General features: G+C 42.5%; 2 protein-coding genes across 4 annotated transcripts in view; one reads left to right on the top strand and one right to left on the bottom strand.

Moving 5' to 3' along the window:
• Nucleotides 1–6016, top strand: part of CCDC172 (coiled-coil domain containing 172) — a 40016-nt gene extending 34000 nt beyond the window's left edge. Inside the window, exons 7-8 of the mRNA XM_090058329.1 lie at nt 3108–3195; nt 5931–6016. Coding sequence (XP_089914455.1) covers nt 3108–3195; nt 5931–5963 — 121 coding nt within the window. The 3' untranslated portion in view covers nt 5964–6016. The remainder of the gene's footprint in view (nt 1–3107; nt 3196–5930) is intronic.
• LOC149860090 (uncharacterized) overlaps nt 1–18185 on the bottom strand; it is a 184299-nt gene that overhangs the window by 67489 nt on the left and 98625 nt on the right. The window lies entirely within an intron of this gene.

The raw sequence follows: 18185 nt of genomic DNA, 5'->3' as shown, positions 1-18185 counted from the left end.
TCTGCTCATTTGTGGAAGAAATGCATTCTGTATATGGAGATTTGCCTCTTCAGCATACATTGATTGGCTAAGGTTTTCCAAGTTTTTTGCTCCCAAAAAGGAAATTCTGATGTTCCTAAAAGGACAAGCAAAAACTGACACCGCAGAGCATGAAGAGAGATTTCCCCAGAGTTTCTATCCAAATTAGCCTTCTTGACAGATACTACCACTCACTCATGTGAGCTAAATACAAAATTGCAGACTAAGAATCAGACAATATCAGACCTCACTGGATGCATGAACTGGTTTCATAGCAAGCTTAAGCTGTCTCAGATGCTCTTGAAAAGAGTGTCAGGTATCCAGGTTGTAGGCGTATTGGTCTAGAGGAAAAGGCAATCAGGATTTGTAGTAGAGGTGGTATCTTTTATTAGACGTCAATCTTGTTGGTCCAAAAGATTTTTTATTAGGCAAGAAAAGAGTAAGATACATTTGCCATCTTGCAGAGTTGGAGAAAGAAACAGAAAATGCTCGAGGTATAAACTTTCCCAATTCTCTTCTAATGTAGAAAACACAGTCAAATTCCTTCCCAACTGCTTTACCAAATTTTAGTTACTGAAAAGATAACTGATGCTTTTCAACAACCCACTCAGAGCCACAGTTGAAAACCCGTTTTCCAACATACAACTTGAGATGTGTGATCTACAAGCCAACCCATTCCTACCTAGTAGACAGGAAACAGGGGAGGACTTCTTTTAACTTGTAGCAGAGGACTGCTTTCCACATTTAAGGGACCCTGGTTTAAAGACTGTGCAAGTGTTTAGCAGCACATACCTATATGAAAGTTTCTTTTCTACAGTGAAGTTTATAAAATTCTGATATCCATGTTCATTCAGAGATGGGTCCCTCACTCTCTCTCTTCAACTGCCCTTCACTGAGGAGTCAGTTGATACTGATTCTCTTGTGAAGGTGATAGATGCGTCATCTGCAATTTTCATGTTGAAAAGTTGTTAATTAATCATGTTTTAATATTTTACTTGCAGGCCTACATTTCAGTTTCTCTCAATACATAGATTTTTTTTTTTTTTTACATATGCCACATCTTTATATTAATTTTTTTCTATATAAAGAATCAATTATTTCCATTTTATCCATGTACACAAAATGCAACCCATGACAAAAATGCGAATAGAAATTTTAGCTCCTGGATAAGAATTTGGAAAGCCTTGGTCTAGAATATCTATAGTGAGCTTTTGCAATTAGATAGTAGGGAATGGACTTACACCAACTTTGCACTTCACTTCTGCTTGTCTACCTGCTGGCAGCCATGACAGGGATCATGGTACAGTTTGATCGCCTTGCATACTTCAGGCTACTAAAAATTCTCAAGTTAATTTTTTCTTAGCCTAGTAAGCATCCGCATAAGCCAGGGATGTCAAACACGTGACCTGTGGATCTGTGTCACCTGGCCCACAAGGCTCCTTAGAGAGGTCAGGAATTCAGAGGTAGGACAAACAGAGGTGGGACCCACCACTGAAATCCAAGGTATAGAGCCATGTTGGGGGATGCACATCAGTGGCAGCAAGCAACCAGCAACTACATTAACTACTACAGCTCCCTAACACCAGGTCTAGATCTAGCTCCCAAGAAGCACCCCCAGTCCAGATGCAGCCCAGGTAGCCCAGGTGTGTTTGGCACCCCGACCTAAACAAATATGACAGGTGATGCATGATAGTTTGGACTGGTAGTTTTAGCAGGACTAATGACTTACATATTTCCCAACCACAAACACCCCTTTGGAATCTATTTTCTATAGAGAGGCCTCTTCTTCCCAAATTTCTCTTTGCTTCTGTAAGGGCTGCCCAGATTCCAGGTCACTAATGAACAGCCCATCTGTTGTTCTGCCTTGAACCTTGAGTCCAGGTTTGGAGACGGTATTAGGGAAATCAATCTCGCTGAACGTTTCTAGCCATTCTATAATAATATTTGGAGCTGACATTTCCTGTGTTTCGGGATCTGCAGGAACTCAGAACCATGTCTGACAAGAAGCTGCTCGATTAACTGCTTCCTTGCCAAGGATTAAATAAGTCACAAGCTCTATCTATTGGGCTGCCTGTTGTTTGCTTCTTAGTAACTGATCTGTGGGATCGCTGCCAAGGATTAAATAAGTCACAAGCTCTATCTATTGGGCTGCCTGTTGTTTGCTTCTTAGTAACTGATCTGTGGGATCGCTCCCATTTTGTATAAGATCTGCACTCTCAAGCCACTGTGAACACCTAAGTCTCTTCCTTCCTTTTTCTCAGTGTAAAGGCAATTTAAATTATTAGCCATGCTTGCTCTGCAGAGTGCTTATAACTCATCCATAGGCAGAAAGAGAGTCGGTGAGGGGTGCCTCCTCTATTTCCTTACACATATGAAAAATAGCTACATGTTTACTTGCTTTTTTATTTAAAGGTACTTTAAAATGCTATTAATGTTTCTTGGGAATACCGTGTGATCTTAAATGGAAGACAATGTGGCCACAATGTTTATTCTCCCACCTTGCGAAATGGGAGAGGACGCATTATGAAGGGATCAGTATATTAAAATTGGCCCATGCTGCAAAGAAGTTTGAATGCCCCTCCCTTAGATTACTTCTGTTGGTAAGGGGAGGTGGTGGGGAGCAGGAACAGGATGAAAGGAGAACCGCAGTGAGAAAAAGAGCAGCAACAACTGTGAAGGCAAAAGTAAAAGGAGTCTATGGAGGACATGGATCAATGATTCAAATCCATGTATTAAAATAAAGGCAAATTTTGAATTATGAGGCTATCATTCTCCCATGGTTTATATCACCACCAGTGAGAAAGAGAGAGTTATAGCCCTATAATTCACATTAGTCTATTACAGCACTTATTCTAGATATATTTTCCTCCGACTCTGAGCCTGTCATTTTCCAAAGTTCTCTTTATCGCTACCACAACTGCCAGGGATGTTGAACGCATGGCTCTATCAGAACTGCAAAACTTGCAACTTAAGGCCTGATCACGCAACTGCCCTCATTTATCAAACCACAGGACAGAGGCCAAATCTGAATGAAAGGACAATACAACCGACAGTCCTTTGCTATGACAGCTTTGTTTTACTTGAAACAGGCTCAAGAAAGAATTAGAAATTTACAAAGACGATGACTTGGAAAATGTTTGCGAGGCTCTTCGAACAGAAATTGAGCTTCTCCAGATGGTATGCCTCCCTTTTTTCCTTTTTACTAAGCATTTAACAAATGTTCTGTGAATTTAGCTTGGAAGAGATTTTTCTATTAAAAAAAGACAGTGTTTTTGTATAAACACTTGCACTTGTATAAACCTGTACGGCAGCCAGAAATATCATATATTGTGTATATAACCCCTAGTAGGAGGAAGTACTCCTTATTCCCGTTTGGTATAGGATCATCATCTGCAAACATCCTGGACCGACACTTTCTACTAAGGGAAAGGCAGAACGTGGCATTAATGTTTAGAAGTACATTTTCAGCACAAAATACATGGATTTATTTATAGGTTTACATTCAATATTACCCTCTTGAAGGCTGCACAGATTATGCAGCCAGCAGCTAAATTAATCCTACAGGCCAACCTTTAGTTATTCAAAAATGAGAAGATGCAGAATGGGGCCATACTGGTACCATTCAAATGCGAATATTGTATATTCTACACTCACGGGGCTCTTTATGGAAATTAACTAGATAAGCCTGCCAGTTTTCTTCTAAATGTCAACCCCAACTTTCACTCTTTTTGGTTGGCAGTTTTTATTTATTAAATATAATTTTGTTCTTCATGAATATTTATCACTTTAAATGTTCAGCAGTGATTCTCAACCAGGATGCCTCAAGAGCCTTTCCAAGCTGCTGTGGGGTGCCACGCAATGTTAGCACTATTAGGTGTGAAAACAGGATTCGCACAGGGATCCACAGTGTTAAAAACCTTCTGACTGGCTGCAATATTTCCAAGTTCTTTGCAACAGAAAAATTGCTCTATTGCTTTTCTGTAGTCAAATAATGAGTGAGAGAATGGAAAGCTGGCATTTTCCAAGGGGTGCCTGGAGTCTAAAAATGTGTGTGTTAGGGTTTTATTGAATAAAGAAAGTAGATTAAAAAATACATTTCAGGTAAATACTTTGGGATCTCCTTTTTAGTCATGAAGGGTTTTTAAAGATGTGTTTTAGAGTCCTTGGTCTGACTGAGGGTGCCAGTTCCACTGGGGATAAAGCTGTCACTGGGGACAGGATATGGCTTTTATGGATTCTGCACACTGATCTTCACAGTGAGTAAGAATCCTTAAGATAAGCAGTTACATTGGCGGGACTGGGACCTTCTTGTACCTCATCCATTAACTGAGCGTGTGCTATTAAGATAAACCTCCTCAGAATACATATTTCTATTTCTTTGATACTTTGGGGACACGTGACACATGTATGCCAGTATAATTGCCTTTACATCAGTGTAAACGTGTGGCAGACATGACATACAGCCCTACACCAGTGTAAATCATTCCACTGCAGGTGAAGTTATGCATTAGAAAAGTCAGGGGTCATTGTAGTGTACACCAGTGTTGTGTTAGACTAGCATATGGATCACTTGTCCGCAGCACTGCTCGGTGACAGCCTCAGGGCAACTCTTTGCTCACCATTGACAGGCTATTACTACCACCCAGAGATGAGATGCTACAACAGTGCCTCCTGGGGGCAGCTCCTTCTGGAGAGTGGATCATCTATCCGCCCCAGACACCAGTGTCACTTATGCTTGTGTAAATGTGCCATGTGCCTGCACCCGTAGAAATAGAGAACAAAAACATACGCTTCCAAGCTACGCCTGGAATAATAATAAGATGCTTATATACTACAATTACCCAGGCTGTATAAGTCACAGAGTGAGATTAAACCCCTGAAATGAGATACTTAATAAAAGCACTGAAACAACTTTAAGCATAGCAATGCTACTATTATGATCTTAAAAGCTGATTTGGGAAGGTTTGGGAACATTATACACTTCATTATGTACAGAATGTTTTATGATACAATTTGTAAACAAACTTATTTTCGTTTGGTCTCCTGGTACATGATATGGTCTTTTTAAATATATTTTTTTTTAAATAAAAGAGTGAAGAAGCAACACTGTCTGTCTTATGGGTAGGGCAGCTGGAGCTGTGCAGGGACAGCAGCTTGCAGGAGGAACATGCCCACAGCGGGCACATTGCTTTCAGCAGCACTGAGAGCGTCCAAGTAGAGACAAGAGCTGCTGTATCACTTCTAGCATGCAGAGCATATCCCCACAGCCACAGCCCAGCCTAACACAGCGGACATCTGTGCAGAAAGCTGTAGCCATGTTCATGCTCAATACAGATCTTTATTTGGTTTTTTGCCTTGCTGTCAGTATTAATCCCCATGTTGTTAGGAGCAGAAAGGGAAGGAGAAAATGTTGTGCTGGATTTTAAGCTACAGGAAGAAGATTCTTAGCACACCTGGATTCGTCAGGGAAAAGGAAGGGGTAGGTACAATGTGAACCATTGCTAAAGAAGTCACTCTCGTAACTAGGAGTGTATTCAGTTTAGGAAATAGGGAGCAGACTGTAAACACTGGTTTTTGATGTTCAAAAATTTATTAGTAAAGAACACAGTGGATGTGTCCATATGCTCATTAATGTGCTGTAGTTACTGTGCATAAGTTTAGTATTTGCATAACCAAGCACTAAATCAGTGCACAGTAAGTGGCGCTACTGCGCAGTAGCACTGGCACCTGGCCTTTTAGCGATGCTAACTGTGCTGTAGCCCAATACCACTGCACAGTAGCGTATTAGCAGGGGTTTTGCCCTCCATGCTACTGCACAGTGTTATTAGGCTATTGCGAAGTTAGTGTCTCGTGTAGATGCACCCAGTGACCTCATTTTCTACAATTCTAATCAATTTCCCCTTCCCCCCCAGGAATTATCACCAAAAAACGCTTCAAGCAAATAAACTGGATGTAGCAAGACTGACTGACTGGAATGTCACCGAAACCGGCCTCTGCAGTACTTGATTTGAAGTTTACTAAGCATCTGTTGTTCTGCTATCAGTTATACTATTTCTTGATGTTAAAGTATGGGTTTTGTTCCTTGCTTCTTTTCCTGTTCATTAAAGCTTGCTGCTTTCAAAAATAATAATTTGGGGTTTGGCAATGATCCCACTCATATTTTCAGCTGGAACCTAGGTTGTTCCTTTATCATCTCTGAATGATGCAAAAATCAGCAGAGATACAGTAGTGCTCTAAATTATTAAATGTGTGTAGTAATTCTGAATGTACCATTTTCTGTGTGCCCACTTTCATCACATTCCTCTCATTACTAGGAAAGATAATGGGAAGGGAGGCACCTAGGCTGCTAGCAGGAGGCACTTAAAGGATATATTTGCATGTAGATTTTGCAAACAATTATTCAACCTCTACAGCCTACACCCAACTGTACAAAGTGATAGTTCAGAATAGCTTCCAAACCCAAACCTACTGAAGGGCAGCCACCTACTCTACTAAGCACTTGGCTCTTAATTTTGTTAATCTGGATAAAGTCTTCTTCTTCTCACTGCCCATTAAAAATAATGTGTTCTAAACACCAGTTGTAAAGTTTTCTTGTGCTCACTCTCTCTCTTCGTTCCCTGCCTGGCCTGCTGCTCTGCTTTCTGCTCCTTACCCTGTCTGCCACTGAACTACCCATCGCCTCCCCAATCTGCTGTGCACCACTCAGCAAGGTTGCATGGCTGTAAGGGATGCCTGTCACATGGCCCCACCACTCTCCAATCAGTGGTGAGGGTCAGGGCCACATGACAAACAGCTCTTGCAGCCAATCAGCAGCAAGGGGCAGGGCCACTGGGGCCCTTCGGCTAGAGGCATGGGGGGAAGGGTCTGCTCCGCTCTGCCTGTGGAATGGCTGTCGCACTCCATATTCTCCACCACAAATTAGGTAGGTCCCTACCAATCGACTCCTATAGACGGGTGAGGAGCCTACTCCAACGCATTGGAAATCCAGCGCATTAGAGCAGACTCAATTAATTGACAATTGATTCTTAATTGACAATTAATTGAGTCTGCTGGAGCACGGAAATTGAAGTGCTCTGGCAGCTTTCTGCATCACATGTATCAGCGTTCCCATGTGTCCCCATGCTAAAAAAATGGCAGCATAGCACTTTGAAACAAAACATGTTTGATGAGCTTTAGTTCAAAGTGCGCCGCCAACATTTTTTTCAGTGCAGGTACACGCAGGGATGCTAATACATGCGACACACAGGTGCTTTTAATTAGTGTGACTCACTAATTAAAGCACCTGGCACCACATCACCAAGCACATGTAAAAATGCTCAATAAGACTACCTGGCAAGACTACTCAGTTGCTTAATCAATTAAGTTCTTTGCTGAACTGGATCAAATTTGGAGGTGATGGAAAAAGAGAAAAAACTTATAGATCCTTCAGAGATTCCAATGATAAATAAAAAGGAGCAATTTCAACACTAAGGAAATGGAAGGAAGATATAAAATACACAAAATTGGGAATTCTCTACACTGAACCTAAGTTTCTACTGCAGGGGCGGGCAATTATTTCAGCTGGAGGGCCACTTACAAGTTTTGGCGAGCTGTCGAAGGGCAGCCCTTGACAGGTGTCCCACCCCCTGGTGGCTATCTTGGAATCAGAAGTCCTGCCCCCTAACTCCTGACCTTTCTACTGGATGTCCCTCTCCTTACCCCGGAAAGTACTCCTTTTGGCAATGGGGTTTGCCATATTGAAACCAGAAAAAAATAAATGTTGTATTCTTAAAAAAATAAAAATAAAATAATAATAATAATAATAAATAATCAAACAACATGCATTAATTTGATTTCAAAACTACTTATGTCTTGATTTATGTGCATTTGTGTAGTATATATAGACGTGATTGCATAATAGCTTAAAATGAAGTCTTACTTTTGTATATTGTGGGGGGAGGGTATGGAGCAGTGGGGGGTACAGGAGGGTGTGTACAGGGCTTATGGGGGTTGTGTGTGTGGGGTTGATAGGTGTGGGAGTGTGGGGGTGTGGGGGAGGGTGGCTGGGGGTTCTAGAATGTGTGGAAGGGGAGGATGGGTGGGGTGTGTGAGCAGGTGTGGGTACGTGTGTATGGTGGGGTTTGCATGTGGGACCTGCCCTACAAACACACCACCCCCACACACACCCCTCCCTCATTGCACATAGTCCCTGCCACCAGTGGCAGCAGCAGGCAGTGAAGCCTCAGGGTGCTGATGGCCCGCAGCAGGTGGAGAATCACAATGGTGCACGGTCCCAGCAAGCCCCAGGACTGCACATGGCTGACCATGGAGAGAGGCGAAGCTGGCTTGGCTGCATAGAACCCCTGCTGGCCTGGCCCGGCCCTGCCCTGGGCCCCCACTGGTCCCAGCCCTGGGGCACTCGCTGGGCCTCACGCTCCCACCCACCTGCTGCCACTTGCCCCACTACACCTGCCACTTTTCTTCTTTCCTGCCCACTGCCACTGCTCCCCCACATCCCACCCAGCCACCGCACTAGCAGCACATGGTTCCCGGCTGCATGGCAGTTCCCAGCTGGCTCCTGCTGCCACTGGCCCTGGCCCAGGGGCCCCATGCTTCTGCCCACTGTCACTCTTCTCCCCTCCCCACATGCCACCATTGCCTTTCCCCTACCATTTCCCTTCCTTCCCTACCCGCCACCATCATTTCCCTCCCCCCCCCCCCGCTGCTCCAGCAGCACAGGGTTCCCAGCTGCTTGGCTGGGATTGCAGGACCCAGCAGGAGCCAGCCCCACCTGGCCAGGCCCCTGCAGTTCCCAGCCAGCTCCTGCTGCATCCTGCAGTCCCAGCCATGCAGTCAGGAACCACATGGTGTCCACCAGGCTGAGCTGGCTCCAGATGTGCCCCCTCCCCCCAGCCTGTTCTTATCTGAGTTTGCACTCTTGAACAGAGGGAGGGTGGGGGAACAGCCCCAGGGTCATCAGGCCAGGAGCTTCTAGTTGGGTGCTGAGGGTAGAGATGGCAGGGGCAGGGCTGGGCAGGACTTGATGCTGCCAGCATTGGGTCCTGCCACCAGGTCTTCCTGGGTCCTGCTGCTGCCAGTTCCTTGTCATCTTTGACAGGCAGCCACGGGCAGATAATAATTAATTTCTAAATTTTTTAGGGGCCCTGCGGGCTGGATAGAATGGCTTGGTGGGCCAGATGCGACCCACAGGCTGTATTTTGCCCACCCATGTTCTATTGCTTGCTTCATGTATTCAAGTAACTCAGTTAGTTGGACCAATTGTGAGAATCAACTATTAGAGACCTGATCATGATACTCACCTTGTATACATGTGATAACATTTTCTAAGTGTTCCTTCTATTTCTTTTCCAATGATCTTGTATTTATGGGTAGTTATTCAGCACAAACATGAATCAGGCAACATAGAATGTAACAAACTTATGAGCTATACATATATTCTCTATGAAAATGTTTTAAGTATGTAAAACAAGCACAGCAACATCCAATAAATAAATTAGGAAACATGGAATTTTTTTTGCCTAGGAAACTTGAGGAAAAGGCAGTTAAGACTTCATATGATTCAGACTCCAAAAAACTGATTTCATCTTAAGAGTTGTACAAGGTTTTTAACTGTCTCAATTTGTGATTCTTTTAGCCAAAGTACAATATAAAATGCGGCTAAAATGTAATACCAACCAAAATGGATAGGACTCTAAGAATCAATATAACAACAACATGAAAACAAAAAAATCACCAGAAATATGAAACAGTAATCAATATAAATCATATTGAACTGAACAAATCACTGAAAATCATTGAAATAAAATATAAATGTTGGATTAAACCAACCATTGTAGGTGAACTTAAGGCGTGCTGATTTGCCTAGCCTAAAAATGAAATGCCTGATAACTAATACAATCAGGGAATAATATAATGTTTTTGGTCACAGGACTCCATGAATACATCTGAAAAAATAAAGCAGAAGTCTGCATTTTGTGTTTTTAATTCTCAAACTAATGATGACTGATTTCTAAAATGAGTAAAAAGAACATGAAATTTTTGTCATATTGAATTAATATGTTAGAGAACAGAACATTGCCAAATTGCTATGAAAAACACACACTGAGTTATTATGAATAAATCAATTATTTCAGGAACAGAGGACATTGTTGGGGATAAAATTCAATATATATATTAGATTAAATATACCAAAATCAGTATTTTAACAGATTTGTATATAGCATGTGTGTGTGCGTGCAGCAGAAGTAAACAACTCTTTCAGGTGCAAGGTGGTCATTGGCAAAGACGACCCTTTTTCCAGAGGAGATGAATGGTGGCCAGAGAAATATATACAGGAGTCACTGGAAGAAGGGAAGCTGGTCATAAGGTAAAGATGTTAATCCGGAAGGTAGGCAGGCATAAGAGATCATGCAGCCTTTAAGAGTGAGGAGGACAAGACTCCCCTTTATCCCAGCTGATCTAGACAGGTGTTTGGGGTTATTAAACTCACCTAGAAAGGATTAATGTAGTAATTACTCGGCAAATAACTCCAAAGGAGGCTTCAAGCGCTCTCCAAGATAGCTGCTCAGAGGAAGAACTTGGCTAGAACATGACTCTGAACTTGAGGGGAGAGTCTATAGGCTAGGGATGCTGGAATTTGGGCATATAGCCCAAGGAGGGTGAATGGTTAAACTCTGAATGTAAAGAGGGAGTTAGTTTGAGGGAACGGATTCATCCCAATAAATTAGGTCCAAACAAGAAGAAATACTGATTGTAAAAACTCTGGCTGAAAGCGAGAAGGGAAACAGGCCTTATGGGTCACAAATCCTAAGTCACAAAGAGATGCTCTGGGATAGGACACAATGGTGTGACCACTTTGAATGTTGCTTTTAAAATATAGCAGTAAATATAACATCATTTAATTTAGAGTCATAAAAATGTAATGGCCAGAAGGGACCATAGCAGGTCCTTTAGTCCAACCCTTTGCTCAAGGTAGGCTCATCCTTGTCTAAACCATCTTAGACGAGGGTCAGCCTAGCCCTAGCTGCTTGAAAACTTCTGCGAGTGCAGATTCTACAACTTGTCTAAGGAGTCTGTTCCAACGCGTCACCAACCTACTAGCGAACCATTTCTTCATTATTCAACTTAAATTCCCTTGCAGCAACTTAGGACCAGTACTCCTCCCAAACTTCCCTGGCATCTGCTGGAAGAACAATACAGCAAAGTATAAAATGCCCAGTAAGTTCTGACTATGTATAGAGGTCAACCTTGTTCCAGGCGATCACCCATCCTGGGTATCCTCCTAACAGGTAAGGAAGAATTTCCTGCAAACATAATGGTGATAGAAAACTTGGGAAAAAGCCATCACGATATGACAGACAAGGTCCTTTGGGTAAATCTGATATTTTTTTATTAGACCAGCTCAAATAGCTGGAAAAATTCTTCCTAGCAAGCTTTTGGGCAAAACGCCCTTTGTCAGGCTGTGTGTTCCAGCACGGTGAAAAAATAAGAACCAGCAGAGGAGCCCAATGTGGCTGCACAAGGAACTGCTTCATTACCTCTGTATCAAACCAGAAATATACCATCCATGTAAAGAAGGGAGTCACTTAGGAAGTATAGCAAGGAACAGCGAAAACATGCAGGGATGAAAAACAGGAAAGTGAAGCAAGAGATGTTAAAAACAACCGGATGGGGTACTATAAACATGTCAGAGAGAAAAGACAAACGAAGGAAACAGTGGGTCTACTCCTCAATAGCGAAGGTGATCACTTAACAGGAGGCATAGGTACTCAAGAAATACTTTGCCGCACTTTTTACAAAAAAACAACCAAATAGCTTTGAAAAACAAACATCATCAAAAAAACCAACCTAACAAAGAAGGAGAAAGACGGCACATCATGGTAATAAAAGCACATCAGAGAGCTCTTGATAAACTTCAATGAATTTAAGTCAGCAAGCCATAAAAACGTCAGGGTGCTGAAGGAACTGACTGAAGAAATCTTGGAGTCATTGGCAACAATATTTACAAAGTGACAGGTAACAGGCAAGGCGTCAGAGGACTGGAAATGGGCTACAGTAGCGTTCACCTTAAAAAAGGGGAAAAGGAAGACCCCAGAAACTCTAGACTGGGCAGCTGGACTTCAACACCTGGGAAGTTACTGGAGCCAGTCATAAAACAGTCAATTTGTAAGCACTTGAAAAGGAAGAAGTAGCAGCCAAATGGATTTGTAAACAGCAAACCCTGCTAAATCAACGTGAGGGCTTTCTTTTGAAAGGGTAACTATTTTGGTGGATACGGGGAATTCAGTAGAGACCATGTACTTGGACTTCAGCAAACTGCAAGAGCCTCGCATGACGTTTTCATACATAAACTGGACAAATGTGGGCTAGACAGATTAACTCGTAACTGGATACAGAATTGAGTGAATGGCAATAAGCAAAGAGCAGTTAAAATTGCTCCACGTCAGAACAGGAGGAGATCTCAAGTAGGGTCCCACAGGGGCCTGTTCTGGATCTGGTTGTTTTTCATATTTTTATTAATAACTCGGATACAGGAACAGAGGGCTGCCTAAGCAGTTCTGCAGATCACAAAACTGGAAGGGTCTTCAAACCCTTGGGAGGACAGGATAAGAATTCAGACTTGATGGATTGGAGCACTGGGCACTAGACAGCAAAATGAATCTCCACAAAGACAAGGGTCAGGTGCTGCACCTAGAAAAGAATAGTCAAACACACAGATACAGAATTGGAGATCAATGGCTAGCCAGCAGCACTGCTGAAAAGGACCTTGGGATTTTGGTGGATCACAGTCTCAACATGCGCCGGTGAAGGGATGCAAAGAATAAATGCCATCTTAGGGCACAAGAACAGTTCAGCATATAAAACACAAATGTTGATAGTACCACTCAACTCAGTTCTGGTTAGGCCACAGCAAGTCTTATGCGCAGTTCAGGGCTCTGCAGCTTTACAACCATTTAGAGAAACTGGAAAGGATCCAGAAACAAGTAACAAAGATGATAAAGGAGCTGAAATGCAAGCCATAAGAGGAAAAGTAGAAAGAGCTAGAAATGTTTAACTTGGTGAAAAGGAGATTAAGAAGAAATGATAGCGGTTTCCAAATATTTGAAAGGCTGCCATAAAGAAGGAGGGCAAACAACTGTTCTGTCTCACTGCAAAGGGAAGAACACGAAGCAAAGGGTTTAAACTGCAGCAAAGCAGATTTAGATTAAATATCGGGGAAAAAACTTGTTAACTGACAGAACAGGAGGATGTTGGGACAAGCTGCCTGGAAAAGCTGTGATAACCTTTTCATTAGAAGTTTTAAAAAAGAGGCTGCACAGGTATTTGCCAGGGATGGTTCAGGGAGGGTGCATCCTGCATTTGTGCAGGGGGTGGACTAGATGATGCTTGAGGTCCCTTCCAATGTTAGGATATTATATGACAAGCACCTGCAGCTTTTGCACCTGCAGAGTTGGGAGATGTGCAATCCGTCTGTCTCAGGTACTATGGGATAAGCAAAACTCATGGGCAAAACAGAAAGTTGCATAAAAGCAGGATTCCAGTCCTGCGCCAACTGAAGTCAAAGGCGACCCTGTGGTTTACTGTACTGTGCAAAGGACGGGGCTGAGGGTCTAATCATTTGCAGTGTGTTTGGCAGCATGCAAGTGGAAGTAGCTCCATTTTTGGATTGGTGTGCTTTAGCAAGGTCCCAGCTGACACAAGGAAAAGCTGGCCAACTAATCAAATTCCTGTTATTCTTACTGCATTATCTGGGACTTTATCAGTCTCCTCCTCCTGGGATTTCTTTCTTCTTTGTTGGTTTACTGGAGGGTTTGTTTGGGGTTTTTTTCTTTGTTTTCACCCTATTGATCATTGCTTTCTTTATTCTTTAGGCATATGGCCAAGGCTAAGAGCCTTCTTTTCACAGACTAAAAACAATTACAGTTAGCGTCATTATCTTCTGTTACAGGTTGATTGTCACCTGACTCACAACTCGATATGTTCCAAGGCAGAAATTGTCAAAAGCAGACACTGAATTTTAGGTTTCTAACATGAGTTATGGTGGTTTTGCTTCCAGAAGATGTGCTCCTTTATTTCAGCTGGAGTATACATGTAAGCTTTGGAGGTTCATTGTGGCTTTAAGGTTTTTCTTTGTCAAAAACCAACTATTTCATAGATTTTTCTGGCTAACAAAATCCACCATTTTTGGCTTTTTAAAAAAATTCTTGGACATATGTAGGGGAACGTGCATAATTTCTACCAGTTGTATTTTTTTCATTCAGACCGATAAAGGGATCTCCACCTTTGGTACAGACCTGCCATGTGCACAGACTTGTCAATTATGTGCTTGAGAAGTAGTTTGGGCTGTTTCCTAATTTAAAAACCTAAGAGAAAGTTGTTTCATTTCTTCCGACTCAGTATTTTAAGTATCTAAAGCTTACAGTCTTAAAAGATATTTCACCAGAAAATACTATTCATAAACATATAGCAGGGTTCCTGGGTCTTACCCAACTAATAAACCTTCCTGTTGAGTACTGCAAATGGCTTCCTCCGTGCAGATCTTTACATCAGCTCCGACAGGACACGGAGACTCCAGGCTTTACTTGACTTTACAGCAATTAAAAAAAGAAAAAAGAAAAAAATTGGGGCCTGCCTGGTCAATCAAAATGCAAGTACAAGCGGTCAGAATTGAAACTTTTATTTCAATAATAGTTTGAAACAATTCATCACTGATTAAGTTCTTTTAAAAAGTCTCCTACTATATATACACAGTTCAGCTAGATCCCAAACTAAACAGTAAACACACAATATATGCTAAACCCACAGCAAAAGATCAGTGGTTTTATATTGTTTTTGATAATCACTGGATTCTTCATATGATGCTTCAAAAAAAATCTTATTATTCTAGGTTGGAAAATATAGTAATCAAGGCTACCACAGCAACATGAGGTATTCTAGAATACCTCAGTGCCATCTGGTGGATTGTAACCTGAAATGCAGCTTTCAACAAAATGAACTAAGAGAGAGATATATATATTTTTGCATTAAATATTTTCTCTCTACCCATCACTTGTATAATCCAGTAATTTTATTGGATACTTCAAATGTAAAACTTGTACATATTTACCTTCCCTTTCCAAATTTTATATGCACCAATATTAGATGCACTCTATGTCCCTATGAAAAACAGTCACCAGTATTTTCTGAAGCTATACTTTTACAGAAAGACCAGGCATCATTATCTCCAAGCGGAACAGCAGATGACAAAATGAAAGACATGCTTCCCAGGCACTGAAAGAGAACCCTACCACAAAGGTTAAATCCTGACCAAACTAATGTTTTCTGTGCTGTCACCCAATAGTTCATTTAGCACCTTGAGCAAAACTTCAAGTGGACTGGGTTATATGGATTACTGCATGACTCCTCACCAACACATCTTCCTCCAAGCACAACAAACCTGTCCAAACCTGTCTTCCACTCTCCCACAGCCTGTGCATGGTTGTTTGTTTCGTTTTTTTAAAGCAATGAAGCACAACTGCACATAAATTCTGCCCTTAGGAGAGGAATACTAGCTAACACCAGTTTGGAAGATATTCGAGCACTGCAGCAATGAGGACTGCATAGAAACCTAAATAAAACACAACAGAACAGGGTCATGTACCTGGATAGAAAAAAAAGAGAGGCTACTGAGATGAAGCAGTTAACTGGAAGGAGATATTATACATATACATAGCCAGGGATGATCCTGCCTTGAGCTGGAGGCTAGACTAAATAACTTCATGATGTCCCTTCCAGCCCTACTTTCCTACCAAAGACCACAAGAATGATTAAGGGCCTAGAGGACAACCCCTATGAGGAAAGACTAAGAGATCTGGGACTGTTCAGCCTGGGGAAGAAAAGACTGAGGGTGGACTTGGTGGCCATCTGTAAGTATGTAAGGGGTGAAAATCAGAAGCTGGAAGAAAAATTGGTCACTAGGGTGGCCCCAGGGGAAGACAAGGAGCAATGGCCATAAACTGTTCAAGAACTGTTTCAGGTTGGATGCAAGGAAGAGCTTCTTTATGGTAACAATGATCAGAATCTGGAACAGACTCCCCAAGGAAGTGGTGCAGTCCCCAACTTTGGAAAACTTCAAGAGCAGACTGGACAGGCGTCTTGCTGGGATCATTTGATCTCAGCAATATTCCTGCCCAGAGCAGAGGGGCTGGACTTGATCTTTTGAGGTCCCTTCCAGCCCTTAATTTCTATGATTCTGTTTCAATAGCTATCCAACCCCAAATTTTTTATTAACAAATAATGGGCTCTTAGTCAGACCCCATCTATTTTCTGTTTGTGACACTGAACAAACCCCTTGCAAATTCTTCCATTTACTATTGTGCAGCATTATCAACAAACTTGAGTGAGGGCCCGATCCTGCAGTCCATCCTTGGGTACAATTTTTAACTGATCTTAATAAGAGTTTTGGATGAGAGTAAGAACTGCAGGGTCTGTCCTTCATTGTGTCTACAGTATATAAAGTACAGTCCTTCTAAAATCAAACTGACAGGACAAGCAACATCAGCTCAGGCATAATTTTACATTGTCAATCTGCAAAACATTACATCAGCGTCCTTGAAATCCATCACGGTATCATCAAAGCACTGTTCACCTAATCACTCAAGGCACATCACATATTTCAAGATAAGGCTGTGACTGTAATTTCCAGTGTAAAAGATATACATTACTTATAACATGCAGATAAGTGCGTCCCAGCAGTCATTTGCCACCTTCCAAGTGAAACGTTTCCCTCCACCTAGCAAGGGGCTGCATTTGAAATGCGTCGTCTTGCTCAGAACCCCGATGGGAATTTCTGGAATTTGATAATGCTTGTAAGACCACAGCAGATGTTTGCTGACAGAAAAGCAAGCGACTCTGCAGCTGGTCCCAGTTATTAACCAAATAAGCTCTTCCTATTCTTTCTTTAGGCCTGTACAATCCCCACTGATGCCCGTGGAATTATTCAGGTAGTCCATCAGCAGTGGACTTGACCCAACCCACTCTGCAGCCTACACCTTAAGTGTGGGTCCCATTGACAATACCACACCAGAACCCCAAGACAGTGCAAACCTTTAACTAATTCCTTTGCTAAATGCCTACGGGCTGGATCTCTCTTCTTCCTCTGATCCCCTCTGGTTCTTCTGACTCAGAGGTCCATAACAAGGGGGGAAGTGTTGAATTCTCCTGAACTGCACTTCTGAGACTCAGCAGAGAAGACCAATGGAAGACAGGAGATGACAAAGCAGAGAGAATCATGTCTATCTCATTAGCATTACAATTTCATGGGGAATTGTTGGCATGAAAAGGTGGGGAAAAAAGAATAGAGGAAAATGAACTCCTTTGAGGTAGGTGAAAAATGAAGGGAGTAAAAATCTTTCTACACTCTTCTCATCAGCTCTCACCTCACACATCACCCGTGGTCACCACGGTGCATGTAGAATAATTCCACATGCAGCACATAGACCAAACCAAACAGACAGGAACATTAAAATGCAGAAATTAGGCCTCATGCTACCCATTCCAAGAGTGACATATAGGAAATAATGTCCTGAACATGAACTATGCAAGTAGTCAGACTACTGACCTCACTGTCACGCTCATAGCCAGAACTGGACTCACATGTGTACTAGTTCGGTGATGCTCAACCTCTGGCCTGCAGGCCAGGTCCAGCCTGCAGAGCCATAACATCTGGCTGGCAGGCTCCACAGGTCTGGGGTGGCAGGGAAGCAGCAATTAATGTTGACACCATTTCCCCACTGCCAAAATTTCCAAACACTGGGTGCTAGATGACACAGCCCTGGATGTGGGGCCAGGGCTGTGGGCAGCATCTGGCACAGGGATGATTCAAAGCTGCTGGAGCAATCTGGAGCCACAGTCCAATCAAGAGCACGGGGCCAGAACTGCTTGCAAATTAGGCTAGGCTGTCTACTTCCACAGCATCTAATCTGGACGTGCAAACTACCAATTTGTAATCCTTTTACAGGACCAATATGCATGGCCAGTGTTAATTATCCAACCCTGTAAGTGCTGTGGTGCACTTATATCTGCATGTTATAAGAATAGGATCCAGTGGGCATCACTGGGGCCCAGGTGTGACCCAGAGCACAGGGCCACACATTGGACCAGCCCCACATGCCTCATCAAACCCAGAT

This window comes from Crocodylus siamensis, chromosome 7, assembly GCF_052110815.1.
Source record: "Crocodylus siamensis isolate JL-2025a chromosome 7, ASM5211081v1, whole genome shotgun sequence".
Classification (NCBI taxonomy): Eukaryota; Metazoa; Chordata; order Crocodylia; family Crocodylidae; genus Crocodylus; species Crocodylus siamensis.
This window is presented reverse-complemented; position numbering and strand designations above follow the sequence as displayed.